This window comes from Diadema antillarum, unplaced genomic scaffold, assembly GCF_040938485.1.
Source record: "Diadema antillarum isolate AM-2024a unplaced genomic scaffold, OU_Dant_1.0 seq00000005_RagTag, whole genome shotgun sequence".
Classification (NCBI taxonomy): domain Eukaryota; kingdom Metazoa; phylum Echinodermata; class Echinoidea; order Diadematoida; family Diadematidae; genus Diadema; species Diadema antillarum.
The window spans coordinates 197,057-213,074 of NW_027271127.1; the positions used below are offsets into that span (position 1 = coordinate 197,057).

General features: G+C 36.6%; 1 protein-coding gene across 1 annotated transcript in view; it reads right to left on the reverse strand.

Annotated features, from left to right (window-relative positions):
• The window catches only part of LOC139724923 (intraflagellar transport protein 122 homolog), a 42,984-nt gene extending 31,301 nt beyond the window's left edge, over positions 1–11,683 (reverse strand). The window contains exons 1-6 of the mRNA XM_071636043.1: positions 11,611–11,683; positions 8,977–9,043; positions 7,157–7,320; positions 6,282–6,358; positions 3,731–3,864; positions 2,109–2,188 (exon numbers count right to left, since the gene is read on the reverse strand). Coding sequence (XP_071492144.1) covers positions 2,109–2,188; positions 3,731–3,864; positions 6,282–6,358; positions 7,157–7,320; positions 8,977–9,043; positions 11,611–11,669 — 581 coding nt within the window. The 5' untranslated portion in view covers positions 11,670–11,683. The remainder of the gene's footprint in view (positions 1–2,108; positions 2,189–3,730; positions 3,865–6,281; positions 6,359–7,156; positions 7,321–8,976; positions 9,044–11,610) is intronic.
• Positions 11,684–16,018: the final 4,335 nt, after the last annotated feature.

Here is a 16,018-nt window from a genome sequence, read left to right on the forward strand (position 1 = left end):
CGTTGAGGGCGCTATTTACGATGGCCCAATATCTGAATTTATTTCAAATGTTATTGTCAACATGTGTACGAAATTTGGTGCTTTTATCATAAAATGCACAATTTCTCTCATTTTTCAAGCTATGCCGCTCCACTAAAAGGAAACCTTGGCACATACTTATTATAAAACATAAAGGTGTACTACATTAGCATGTTTCATAAGTCTTTCTGGACAGAGATTTCTCTAACAATTAGGGAATAATTCTACTTCTTCAAGTTGGATACCAATTTCAGTCCATGAAAAAATGTGTGATACAACATTCTCTACAATAACATGCAAGAATTTGCTTCACAAATATATTTTATATAGCAGCATACTAAAACATTTACCACGTCGCCTGTAACTGTTTTACAGATAAATGGCTCTATAAAAATGCTATTCTTCATCATCATCATCATCATCATCACCATCATCGTCATCATCATGTCAAATTGCTGTGTAATATATGGGTTGAGTAGGTGCTACATGTAATTTAGTATCCAGAACTGACTGGTTTCAATCAAATTTTGTTGTTGGGTATAGCTTCTTTGTCCTTATTTTGCTATTGCATGTATCAGAAGCGGTTTCAGCATGACAGCAAAAGAGCTATGATAATTCTTAAGTCTTTGAATGTTGGGGGAAATGATTACTCAGCTGATTAATTAGAAAGCAGCTATTGCAGTAATCATGAGTGCTGATATTGCAAGTTGAAGTTTGTGCTGAATGATGCCAGCGATATTTGCAAGTCTGTTTGAGTAAGAAACACTGTCCTTGTTTGCTAGGCTGCAAATACACACATTTTAAAGCATACAAAGCAAATATTAATCTTTCTTCATGCTTTAAGCACATGCTATTGGACTACTGATGTAATGATACTGAGGCAGGCCGCTGTTTTCAACTGTTTGTGATTGAAAATGTGCCCCTTTTTACACTATTACATCACACATCTTGTTCTCCGTCGCAAACGCAATTATCTATTCATTTGAAGTAGAAACAGACTTTGTGTTCAATTTTGTTGTCATTGTTTAAATTTCATAATAATGAAGACTCTTGTATTAAATAGAAACATTACCTTCACAAACACACAAGAATGGAAAGGATTTATTAACTGCTTGGGGTCAAAAGGCTATCAATGTGAGTTCACATAATGTAGTAGTACATAATTATGTTTGATATCTTTAAGCATGCATATATAACAGGTTATACTTGCACAATGCTTGTGTTTTTAGTGCCTACTATACTATTTGCTGCAAAGCTCCTCAGGAAGGAATATTAAGAAATAAATGATTCTATATGTGACAAACTAAACTGATTTTGTATACCAATAAAAACCATGGTAGCTTGAGGCACATCTGCGCTTCAGATCCAATAATTCACCCTTTATGAAACTTCCCTGATATGCCCCTTAATGGTATGCCATTACCTAAATCATTGTTGTACATCTCCAAGGTAATAAAAACAATGACTATGTATCATCCTTCACCTTAAGGGTTTGTACACAAAACACAATTCACATGTTCTACTGGACTGAGATATCATGATTGAACTTAAAGTTTTGGCACTAAATAGCCCTGCCCCACGAGGACCACATGTACACTTTTAACTTTGCACTTCTTACCCCTAAAGGCGATTCCTGCCAAAGCTTATCAGAATGTACTTTTGAGAAAATGATGATAGTGCTAATTGCATCAATGGAAATACCCCAGAAACTAACATCTATACCTTTTCCACATCCACACACAATACCCACAAGAGTGGGCATTGAGTGGCTGTTGTGGCCGAACAAAAACAACAACAAAGAATGGGGGATATCGGCCAGAGTCTTCAGGATTAAAAGAGGCAGATTACCCCCAGAAGAAGTGTCCTATTTTGATCTGAAGAACATCTCATCATTAGCCATCACTGCTTTGGAACTTTGCGGTAATGTTTTGTGGCCATGCTGCTGTGCTAAACTGTAAATAATAATATTTAAAAAAAAACACACACCAAAAAACAAAAACCTACAGACAGGCAATAAGAGAGAGAGAGAGAGAGAGAGAGAGAGAGAGATCCTATAGCATAAATTCAAGCACCCGCTTGTTCTTACTCACTTTGATGGATTCCATTGTACACTCCAGATTGGGCTAAGGCCACCACCAGGTCTTTCAATCTTTACTTTCTCTTCTCCATTCTGTGTAAATCAATCACAAAACAATAAACCATAATTTGGTCACACAAAAATATGACTTAATATGAATATATGACTTATGACTATATGAACAAATTTTGGTACTGTATATGGAAATTGATGGGAGGTTAAAGGGACTGTACAGTTCTGGTTGAGGTAAGGATTTAGCTTTCAATGTTTTGCGAGATATTCAGAAACCACTCTATAAGATGTCAAAGAGCATGCAATTCTAAGGGGAATCAAAAGTTTATTTGATGAAAATCGGTTTTGAAATGGCCGAGATATCCAAAAACAAGGTGAAACAAAGAGATCCTAATAAAAGTTGTGCCCTGTCGCCTTTTATTATTATCACTTTTTTTGATATCTCAGCCATTTGAAAACCAATTTTCATCAAATAAATGTTGAATCCTTTTTAAAAGTACATGCTCTTTCATATTTCATAAGAGGTTTCTCATTATCTCACTTAGGAATGTTATAGACCTGAATCCTCACCTCAACTAGTACTGTACAGTCCCTTTAAGGCAAGGAAAAGATTATTGATATCTTTATGCTGACTCTTGTATTTATTGATGGCACAACATTGTTCAAGGAAGCGTATTTTGCAACTTCTCAAACATGTTTGTAGATGGGTCTATACAGTTTGATTCACTTCTCAAGTCATAATAGCAGAATCACAACAAATCAGGTATCTTTGTAGACAGAAACAAGATCCCACAGTCCCTGTTGGCCCAACTGAGATTAATCGATTCTACCTTGATATAACCTTCCTGTTGTGCCCTTTCCCATGAACTAGACAATACCTATACACAGGACAATACAAATAACCATGAGTGTGCATAAAAAGGGTCTCTGAAACAATACAATACCTAAACTAAACTGACAGATAATGAGAAATACTGACCACAGTACCCTTTCAAAAAACTGAATGCTTGCACCACCTGCTCAGATTTTGACAAAGCAGGCCTCGACTGGCTACATTTTATGGTAACAGAATTCACCTTCAATAAATGGAGCATACTTTTGACTACCACTTGTTACACAGTCACAAACTGATGAGTGTGAAAATGTGCACATTGTGTAATGTTTATCGGTGGTAGTTGGTCGAGTTGGTTGGTTTGTTTACGTTAGCAGGCAATGACCTGCAGTGATATCGTCCGGGTCTGCAAAAGAGTTGTTTCTAGTTCATAACCTGTAGCATTCATACTGTACCTGAACCACCCCCAGTAGGTAGTTTCAGAACCTGATTGGATCAGATCGCCTTTGCTGTATTCTGTCTACTTATAAATTCTGAGCTAAAAGGCTGCTGAAGGAGGTTTTAAGAACACAACTTCTGCTCAATAGTGTAAATGGGTTGATGGTTGATAAGTCTCGTATTGGTGTTCTAACTCTACAGAGTGAAGGTAATAATTCTCTGACAGTAAAGTGTGATCCACATTGTTGGACCTTTTATTCCCCCTTCCTTCCCCCTCCCCACAGACACAAAAGCAGAAAGACCCCCCAAAGAATGGAGGTTATGGTGATGCAAATGACCATGGTTCATCATACCTTGGTCCTGATGCTAATGCAGCCATTGTACATTCCAAGTGCCAGGTATTGACCATCATTGGTCCAGGAACAGCAGGTGATGCGGCTGGCCATCTTGTGTTTAGATACAGATTTCTGTTCCATGGACCACAGACCTGTTCCAAAAGCATATTAAATGATAACAGCTAAAAACTAGAAATGTCGCTATGGCGACTGGTATGCCTCCACCTTAATGCATGGTTCTGCTAATAGGTCTATAGTACAATGTCTTGACAATGTGTGATGAGTTTCAAATAATTGGCAAAATATTTAAATGATAGGTTTGTCACATATGTGTTGAATGTTCACTTTCCTTGAACTAGGTATAATTGGATGGATGGGCTATACTGCCTAAGAGTGCAGGAATTTGGGAATTATTTTCAAGGTTATGGAGAAAAAAGTGTAATTTCACTATCAAATAGTAAAATATATTTGCATTTTTAACTTGGGCCTTTGACCCTGGAACTTTGACCCTTTGACCCTAAAATTCCCAAGAGAATCACTGTCAGGTAGAAACATGCACAGATATATGTACTAAAGTTTTATGATGATACATTGAGTCACTTCGAGATATGGACCAAGAAATGAAATTTTTGCCCTCTTTTCACTTGACCTTTGACCTTTGGGCAAGAAACTTCCAAGAGAATATCTATTGGGTTATACAATGTATATATCAAGTTTCAAGAAATATCTGCGCAAGTATTGCATTTAAATATGAGAGGAAAAAGTGAAATTATGAGGAGTTGACCTTGACCTTTGACCAATGACCTTTCCATTGACTCCACATTCCCCAGATAATCACTGCTAGTCAGTACATAGCATATGTACTAAGTTCCATGAAGATAGCTTGAACCATTTCCAAGATATGGAGAAAAAAGTGAAATTTTAACATTGTATACACCAAGTTTCCAGAAAAAACTTCCAGGCATTGCATAGATATGGGGGAAATAGTGAAATTTTGAGCATTTGACCTTGACCTTTTGACCTTTGACCTCGAGCATGTGCCCCCAAAAGTTGATAGGCACAACTTCGTCCACTCATGCATATACATACCAAGTCTCATTAGGATACCTTAAACGTTTATTTAGTTCCGCTGTCCACAAAATTCATTACGGACGGACGGAAGGACGGACAACCCGAAAACATAATGCCTCCTGCGACACTTCGTGGCGGAGGCATAAAAATCATATTAGAAATAGCACTAGTGCATACATCATATATTTTGTTAGTATAATTCTTCATGAATTTGGACTAGTAAAACTATTTTGGAAGGGTTAAATTTGCTATCTAGAACCACAATGTCATATCAAGCAACTAATTGCTTTTTCACTTCTACCCTTCTTACCAGCTGATATATGAGAGCTGGAAAATACTGTATTAGCTGTTATTTTTGCGAGGGGTTAATTTTTGCGAATTTCGCAAATCACAGTTGGATCGCGAATTGAACAACACGCAAAAATGTCTACATTCACAAGGGTAATAGTGCATTTACATGAGCGTCGGCGTCAGTTCGCGAAAACAACATCTCGCGAAAATGTCTATGACCTCCTCATTTGCAAAAATATCTGTACACGAAAATAACAGCATGTACAGTAGAAAGAGTCTAATCACCATGTATAGATTTGTACTGCCACAATAGAAGGCCATTGAAGTTTTATGGCATGAAAGGAACAGTACACGTTTTCTTGAGAAGACGGGAAACTATACGGCCCATGTATAATATCAAATGTCAATGAATGAGGCAAACAATATCTCAATGATGTCATCACACTGCACAGTGATTGCAGGGCTGCCAACTCTCACGCATTGAGGGTGAGACTCACTCATTTTGGTCCTTTCTCACTCTAAAACTTTATTTCATTTGCATGCATTTCTATTGATCTCACTCATTTTGACTCCTAAATTATAGCAAACATTCAGGGGCGGATCCAGGAATTCCGTAAAGAGGGGGCTCGTTTACAAAATTAAAGGGGGGGGGGGCGCACGCACCCCTCCCCCCATTTTTTTTAAATTTCTTTTGTTTCAACAAGAAATAAAGGGGGGGGGGGGCGTGCGCCGGTTGCGGTCCTCCCTGGATCCGCCCCTGAACATTGGCCTATGGGAGTCTCACTCTAAACTAGTTTCCAGTGTTGGCAGCCCTGTGACTGTGACTGCCATAAGCAGTCTAGACCAGCACAGCCAACATATGATGCAGGAAGTCAATATCTTTGGCAGTACAATCACCAATACAAATGACAACTACCCTAAGGCTACCAAGCATAAAGAAGTTTACACACACACACACACACACACACACACACACACACACACACATCTAACTAAGGATAAAGAAAGCCTTTCATTTTCAGATCTATCAATGATATAGTGTGTCCCTTTTTTCTTTTTCATTATTTGATGGACACAAGACACTTCTACACTGTTGTAGGTATCTGATGATATTTGCAGCACTTTTGAGCATAAGTTATGCATAATAGCAATAGGCAGTAACTACACTCAGAAAATATGTCTGGCTGATGCACTTGATATTACTCACCAAAGTCACTGAACGCACAGCTTGCCAGTTGATGTGTGATGGGGTTGAATGACAAACACTGGATGGGATCATTGTGACTGATTTGGAGAAAAACAAAACAAACCAACAAAAATATGACATTTAAACTGACTTCTAAAATAAGGGATATGAATACAAGTTAAAGATTATTTCTGACAAACATCTAAATTCAACATTGGTATTGACATAGATAGCAAAAAGGCTGATTCTTATGAGAAGAAAAAAAAAATAACTGTGAACGAACAAAAGTTTTGCAAACATTTGTAGGTAATTGAGACATAATTGTCAAACAGTCACTGTATAAATATCTCATAGTCATCCTTCATATTATTGTACCAAGTCAACAAAACAGCCTACTGCAGCTTGCAAAACATGAAGTTATCAGTACATCTCTTTGTAAGATAACATAATGCACTGCGCTGACAAGGCAAGGGAATTGAATGGAACCATGATATTTGCTTATATCAAGTTATTTCTCTTTCAGTACTGCTAGCAGAAAATATCCGACTTGTCACTGGAGGAGAGAAGTTAAAGATTAAAGACAAATGGCTCTGACAGTACACAAGGTGCATGAAAGCTACATATGATTACTAAGGTAAGTGTTTCGTTTCCTGCAATAGGAAATACTATGTAGTGATGTACAGTAAAAGTACTGTAAAATAGGCTGCCGGCCACCTCTTCCTGTAGGCAATTAGGCAGGGCTCGACACTAACGGTGGCCCGGTGGCCCAGGGCCGCCAAAAACGCACGTCGGGCCACCAAAATTTCAGAAATGAACAATTTGTTCGGATGGTCAGATGTTTGCCTTTGGGCCACCAAAAATAAAAGTTAGTGTGGAGCCCTGAATTAGGTACTCACGTATATTTGAGTATACCCTCCAGCTTTGAGGTCCAAATGATGACACTCTTGTCTGCTGAGCCTGAAGCAAATCTCTTGCCATCTTTTGCATAGCTGACACAGTACACTGTGTCCTTGTGTCCCTTCAGGGGCTGGATGAGGGTTCCATCATTTGTGTCATACACCTGTCACATAAGGTAAACATAAATTCTATATTACAACACATCTTTTGAAAAGACAGGTCATTTATATCAATCATATCAACCCAGAAGCAAATGAATATTTATTCAATGGCAACTTCCCAAAGGGCACCACATTGGCAACTTACTGAGCTTTATGAAGTTGCAACTTTCTGCATACCACAATTACTTGCCACAATAGCACTCATACTTACATTGCTCTTTGCAAAGCCAAAATGAACAGCACAACTAAACTGGGAAGCTTCCCCATATTTGTTCAGGCAGTGTGGCATCAATGTGAAAATTGACTATGGGCAGCCAAAGTAATACATAAGACATGCATGTTTCCACATTAGACAACAAACAGAAAATCCACTCCTTTGCTAAAATTGATTTTAACAGATAAAGCGTAATCAAACAGATCAGTAAAGGTTTCATTAGGATCAGACCAAGAAAAAAAAAAGTGAGTTATGGAATCTTCCTTTCTGCATAATTCACACAGAAAATAATGCTCAATTACAGTCATAATGTAACAGATCTTAAACACACTCTCACACATAAATCTTTACTTTTCTTTTGGCAAGAATTGAAGGTGGCATCATCCCTCAAATCAAATTTGTCCTGGATTAGCAATAATTTAGTAAAGATGATCTTGTGAAGGGGAAAAAATGTGACCTGCTGAATTACTGACTAAGCATTTTATTATTTTACGTAGTTCCATCGACAACTATAACACCAGCAATGCCCAGCTCTCACTAAATTGCACATCTTTTAGGCAATCTTCTGTATTTCATATGTAAAGGTCCAGTTTTGTGGAATAATTTGAACAATTCTCACAAGACTAGTGAGACCGGTTAAGGCAATCTAAATGATCATTAAACACTTCTTTGATACATGTAATCAAGTTACAAATTGATGAATAGCCTGAAGGAGAGTTTCCCTTTCTTTTCTCTTGTCTTTTATTATGAATTCAATACTCCTACTGTATATCTAATTTATGCTTCTTTCACAATAATTACAAAATCACCATCATTGATTTCATGCTTTTACATTATGGTATTTGTCTGCATATCATTTTTCAATAAGCCTATTGTGCTTTTCATGGTTATGGCACAATCATACATGACACTGTGTACTCTATGTAATTTTTTGTAAATCTGATCACGTTTTAAAGTGGACATAAATGAACTACACGTAAGGGAGAGTTTGAGGAAATAATATCACAGACGTGTTTATTTGTATATCTTGATGGATTGAATATCACTGTTCTCAACAAAACATGTTCAATATCAAAAGCACATTCCTCTTCATTGTTTGTCTGATTCTAATCCAGTTTTTGGTGTTTACTTTCTTTGACTTGGTTCTTGTTCTACATGTATAAGACAAGGTCAACATAAATTGTCAGAGCTCCCCTTTTTTACATTTCACCATGTCACCCTCATTGAGTTTCAGAACTTATGAATGTTCTAACACATACCTTGTGTGACTCACATTTTGGAAAATCAAAGATAAAGGCATCTATTACAGTATACTGTCACTTAGGTATAATTAAGTATTAAAAGTAAATATTGTAATATCAAATGGTCTGTTCTATAATATCACACAGCAGCTATGTGAGCTCAAATAACATAGAAAATTGAGCAGATTACAATGCTGACTTACTAGTACTCTGTTTCCTGCTGCAACAATCAACTGTGAGCCATCAGGTCTAAATGCGAGGTCATATATACTGTGAAAGGAAAAGACCAGTATTGATTATGATTATATGCCAAAAGTGGCAATCCTTTTTTACACATTCATATATTGTATATATGCATGAAGTTGAAACCTAACAAGTGTGAATCAATTGAATAGTATTTAAGATCGTTTCGAAATTATTCCAAATCATGATTTTGTCCTGTACACAGAAAATTCACATTAACTCTGAAAACTTATGTGATTTGCCAATGATTAACAACCGATCAGTTATCAGATAAAATAAACGAAAAACAAAAAACTGGTTCTCTTCGAACATTGTTTCTGCAGCTTCCCTTTACCTGCACCTCCTTTAATCCTCCTCCTCCAAAACAATATGAGTCAACCTCCAGGCACTATGTCTTTGGAGCAACATGTAGGTATTTCCACAGTAAAAGATTACATTTCAGGGACGTCACTTTATTTTTTGTTTCCAATGTGCATTACCCCCAATACATGTACAATACCATCTTTTAGAACAGTTTAATGAAGGACAATTTTGCCCAAAAATGGCTCCAAAGATGCAATTTTATCGAACATATTGCTTTCAACTAAGCAAGAAACACTAATTGTTGCCAATTGTGTGTAAATAATGTGATTCTGATTTGATTTGATAAAACATACATTAGAAAAAAATGTTCAATATAGGTAGTTGGAATTCTAGAAATGAAATAAAAAAGTATCAGTAAGTCTTAAAAAATAAGTAAGAAAGCTGAAATAGATGGTACATTTTTGGTTAAGTTATGATGTCACAGTATCTTTTTTTTTCATTTGTGCATGCACATGTGTGTGTATGCCACATAATGTCTTTTAGCAGCAAAGAAATATCATGTGATCATTTCAATCATCAGAATATAACAGTCATGTTGCCAAAAAAAAAAGAAAAAAAAGAAAGAAATACACACACAAGGCATGCCTTTTGCATGTCAGCACACACACAGCTGGCATGTATGGATTACACAGAACATGGATTATTGTTGTCATTGTGGCAGAATGACTTATTGCAGTACATGCAGGGCATTAAGGGAAACTGGAACTTTAACAAATTAAGTTTAATAATAATAACAATAATAATTAATAACACTTTATGGCGCTTAATACTGACGTTTCTATGTGCATTTATACAGAAAAAAATATTAAATTAAAATACTGCATTATGTACATACAAAATAACAAAAAAAAAATAGGATTGAGCAAATAGGTAAGTTTTCAGTCTTAATGATTTAAGCTTAATAGGTACCTACACTTTCAGCATTTCAGATAAAAGAGGGAGTTATGTGTGTTACTAGCCAAAAGAAAGTGAGTATGCTTGAATGAAACGCATGCAAACATCGTTTCCCTATTTACAGATAATGTGCATCAAAATTTTGACTCTAGTGTGCATCAATTACCAAGGATGTCCTTCATATTTGAGACTGAGGTGTGCAGCACTTTCAATGTTTTGTCCATCAAAAAAGTAAGTGAGGCCCGAGGGGTGTGCATCAAAAACCATGTATGGTCGTCCAAAAAACAACCATGACACATCCATGTCCACGGATAGTGGGGTGGAACTTTAGTCTAAATGTAAAAATTCAATGAATAGATTTTTTTAAAATGGATGATTCCTGGGACTAATTTTCCTGGTATGGTATTGCATCGCAATTTGCTATGCATTTTTCACCACTGTAGTCATGTACGTGTGTACTGTAGGTGCATGCTATTGCTACGTACACAATCACAAACTAACTTTTAAGTTTTGTGTAGCAATCTAGCATGCAGTTTTCTTCCATAGAAGTGTACACGATACCATTTGAAATACTGTTCATCAGCTGAAATTGCTAATCAGATCTGAGTTGGAAAATTATTCCCTGAGATTCTATGCGCTTTAATATGCGATTCCATCTGCATTATTTTAACTATGCAATGACAATGACAATGACAATGAATTTTATTCTTGAACGGCCCCGCCAGCAGGGGGCATGGAAGAATAACAAACAAGTAAATGTTTTATGGCTAAACAAAGCCATAAATAAAGATGTAATACAGAAAGCATATATATACTATGTACATATAATGAACTTCATAAAGCAAACAACGACAGTTAACAAAAAAAAAAAAAAAAACCCGATCGAATAAGTAAGACAATCGGTACTTAATGGCAAACAGTGGCAGTAGTATCTTACAATAATGTAAAACTAAAAGGAAAGTAATGACGAGACATCAAAATCTGGCCATTATGATCTGACAGACGCGTGACAATTTCTTTAAAACTCTTATGTTCTTTGAATTAAAAAGCTGCTTCATTTTCAAAACATTCGGTCGGCGAGCATAATAGGTCTTAATTAAAACTTTGCGATCCGTTTCAAAGAATGGACATTTAAACAAATGCATCAATGTACAAACTGAGTGAAATTTCATCTCACAGTTTTCAATATATGGGACTATTAGAAATGTCACTTGGTAGAGTCAAGGCAATTTCATTATTTGGGTCTACAGCGTACATGATTCATTGTAAAAGCAGAAATAGACTGACGCATATTCATTCGATAGTATCCAACAAATGTATATAGAGATAATATTTACCACTGCTCGACTCTGTCCCTATCCTGGACTTTATCTACCCACGTCGGTATAGCCCTCATCTTGGTTTGCCTTTTGCTGGGCCAAATATTCGCACAAGACGCATGCGCAGTCCGTCGTCGTCAGACGGTTAGTTTGCCCAAGCAACCAACCTGCGACGATCCTGCGTGCATCCTCTCTCGTGATCTCATGCATTCAACGGTGTATTGTAGTTTCTCTCTTTTTTTTTCTCTCTCTCTCTCTCTCTCTCTCTCTCTCTCTCTCCCTCCCTCTTTCTCACCATATCTCCCCGTCGGAATCTTTTTCTCTCACATCCTCTATTCACTTTTATTCTTAATGAGATCGTACATGAGCTTCCAACTAAGCATTCTGCTTGAGACCTCTCTTTTTCACATTTTCCTTCAAATTCAGATAGGAGTGTTAATTAACTTAAAAGGACGTGTACACGAAAGAAAAATTCAGTTGAACGCAATGAAACAATAACAAAATGATAGTAAATCGTGTATTTTAAACAATATTTATGATTGATAGGATGGTACCACGTGACATTCAAATATATTGTGCTTCTGTTAATTATGACCGTGGACTATATACTTTTCGATTCTCGCACGGGAAATTCCGTTTTATTAACAAACGTAGAATCTATGTCATAAATCAAAGTTATAGATACACTGAGAGAGGAGATGAAGAGGGAAGAGATAGGGAGGGAGAGAGAGGGAAGGAAAGAGAAAAGAAGAGAAGAATTAAGAAGAAAAAAGCGAGGGGGAGAAGAAAAAGAAGACAATAAAGTATACTAGAGCAGAAGAAATGAAAAGATAAAAGAGATAAACAAGAAAGAAGACAACAAAAAGAGAAAAAGTTAAAAAGAGGAGCGTACAATTAGTAATCCGAGCATGATGTAGACAGTCACTTATTGCACTATTGCATTGTTTTAAATACATATATCTAGCCTAAATCAAAACAAAGAAGAGATGTCATTCAAACATAATGGAGACTCTGAGTTATTGCATCATTGCATTAAGAGAAGTACAGACACGTCAGTCTAACATAATGTTGAATCTTAGTTATGTCACTATTAGGCCTACCATGATTACATTAAGTTAAATACATCCTATTAGACATCAAACAGGCATACTTATGATGGAACAACATTGTACTTCATCCGTTTTATAAACGAAGTCAGGATTTTTTTTCGGGAATGTGTTAAAAGCCTTTTATTACTTGGGTTCTGCGCAATAGAAGCTTTTGAACTGTTCAGTATCGTTCTTTTTTTTTTCTCCTGTAAATGTCGAACACGACTTCCTTCTTTCCTCCAGGGTGATCAATTCTAATTGCGTAAGTACATCAATGTAAGAGGGTATATATATATATATATATATATATATATATATATATATATATATATATATATTTATCTTTTCAATGTTTACACATTTCTTCTGCGTATAATGCAACGCTGTTCCTCATTGGTATACTGAGGCTTCGGATTCGAGGAACCTTCATTGTGGTCAACAATTCCCGTGATGGTAAACGGTGACTCTTTATAAAACTGCTTTCCACCAGCGTCATAACATCAGCATACTTGTAGGACTGGATAGTTGTGGAAGTTTTACATCATTAACCATGGCAAGCAATACGATAGGACGATGAGACTCAAACGTGCACCTGATGGGAACACCCGTTGTGAGGGCCGGATGCCTATAAAGTGGCACGTATAGCCTTTGAAACGCACACATTGCTGGCTCCCATCTGGACTCTCAGAGCCCCGTGAACATTGATGATGTAATGTGATGTTGATACATGCAGATTCTTTCTCTTATCAATTGCCGTGTGACTCATAACCCATTTCGCTTTAAGGCCATCGCACACTATACGACTTTCGGTCGCACGACTAGCGACTTTGGATCTGAAATTAACAAGCGTGTCTATTTTCAGGTTAATGTGATTTATTTCGGATCCAAAGTGTGTCAGTCGTGCGACCGAAAGTCGTATAGTGCGCGGTGGCCGTATATTCACCAACGGTGAATCGTAAAAACAAAACAAAACACAACAACAACAACAACAACGGCTAGACTTCCATATGTACCCCCGCTAAAATTGAAAAAAAAAGAAGAAAATATATTTAGTCATTATTCATTATTCATTCATTACGTCATTACTCATGAAACTTCTGCCCAATCATAATCTTATGAGTTGATCTACCGACCGAAGGGACATATTGCGCTCGTTGGCATCGGTCCTATTGAAGACAGCCCTTGTATAATGTTGGATCTCAACTGGGAAACTTTCGGCATCTACAACGCAGCATGACCTGATAGCCCAACTGCCCCGACTGAAGTTGCACACTGTTGTACAAGTTGCCGATGATGCTTATGATTTCATCCATGATTGTACGATCACCTTTCGTTGGGCTATCCACAATCTAGTCTGAAGCTATGAGGTTGCAGATCTATAGTTGATTAAAGTCACCAAGTATACGATATAACTGGCATCTGGAAAAATCATTCTGATTTTTTTTTTTCAATTCGATTCAATTGGTTTATTCATTTCATTTTCTGATAAAACAATACAACAGGATTGAATTTTACAATACGGTACAAAAGGATAAGCAATCATTTACATGTATCTGTGAAAATGAAAAAAGAGAACTTGAATAAAGCCGAAATGGCCTTGTAAGGTATAAATTCACTCATGTACGAGTATGCACAAAATAATTGCTTTTTAAAGTACAAAGTGTAGACATGGACAGAAAACCAACAAACACATCAAAACATAATAAAACAAGACAAAACAAAACTTATGACAAATGGTATGATAGATTGACTATGTGTGATTGCTGAAAGGTATATTTTAAAAAAAATTCTTAAATGAGGACAGGCTATTGCGTGAACAAATATCTCTAGGAATGGAATATCAGATTAATGGAAATTGGTGACGTACGTCACCAATTGATCCTGTGGGTCGATTTTATAGATTAAAGATGGTCTAATAGTAGAATGGATTATTTTTCCGTTTTTTAAGTTTTCCGGTTTAGAATGATAGACGACTGCGCAAAAGATCCATATATTATAACTTTAAGGTTGTCAGGAACTGAAACGTCCTCTGGACCTCAATGGATGAAGATTGCATTTAACCTACAGGGCCATGACTCCGTCAGCACAATTGCCCCTTGCTTTGAGGCAATATCCGGTGATGGAAACATGCTCTAGGGAGAAGTCATGTTTGACCATGCATGTCACTAAAAAAATATACCTAAATTTGGTATTTTCGTATTACAAATCTGAATTCCCGGTCATTTGTCAAGAGTCATATCTCCTCCATCTAATAATGACCTTATAATCACGAGTTTGATGTTAAAAAAAAAAATCACTGAGTAATTGCAAATTCCACGGCCACCAAAATTGTGATATTGATTTTTTTTCCTGCGACTGATTTAGAATCGATAGCAAACATTCCAGATTTGCGATCACTTCAGTCAGCACTTCAGTGCGAGTTACACTGTTCTTAATGTTGAAGCAGCTAAACAATAGCAGACGGAACTGCACAGTGTAATCAGTCTTTTTTCTTTCAGATTCTCGTTAAGTTAAATGTGTGAAGTGGAAAGAGTTTTTCTTTTCCCTTTCCTTTGTAATATTAATAACAATAATAGGTTTGGCGGGATATTGGGTCAGCAGGGAGACCTCGAGGAGTATGTTTGCATTATTACTTTAGATTTCGGTCTAGTTAGTAGGAGTGGTTTTTGGAGTGAAAATATTTTTCGTCTCCTTTCGAAAGTGTCATGTACATCCTTACAAGCCATGCATTGTAAGTGCAAAGTTTGTGACGTACGCATGATTATTCAGTATAAAAAGATGGACTTCGGTATGTTTGTTGGGATAGTGCACATCATTGTATATAATCAGGTGATGGTCACTTCTAATGATATTTCAAGTCAGTGCCTCCGGGTTGGAATGTGTTTGTGCCGCAAAAGACTTTCACTTCATGAGCTATTTGACCTGTGCGTTTAACTGCGTCATTTATTTTATGTTTGAGGAAGTATATGATGCATGCAGGGAGGTGTTACAGAGATGGAGTGGCAACTCTTCGTAATTCATGCAAACACATATTTGGGTTCAAGACGTTACAATGGGATGTCTTGCATTCCACTACCCTTTTAAGTCATGCTCGGCACTGCTCTAGCTGCAAGACGAAGTTCGGAGACGAAGAACGCATTTCACCTTTCGTTGAATTACAAGCTCTATTTCACCGTAAAATTTTACATAAAATACTCAAATTGATTTATAATAGTTTAGGAAAGAATTCAATATTATAAACATGTATTTCTAGTTTTTTCGTAATGCGCAAATCGAAATGAAATGAAAATTAGGCCCTCTCAAAAACCTAATATTTTTCTAATGCGCACATTTCCGCA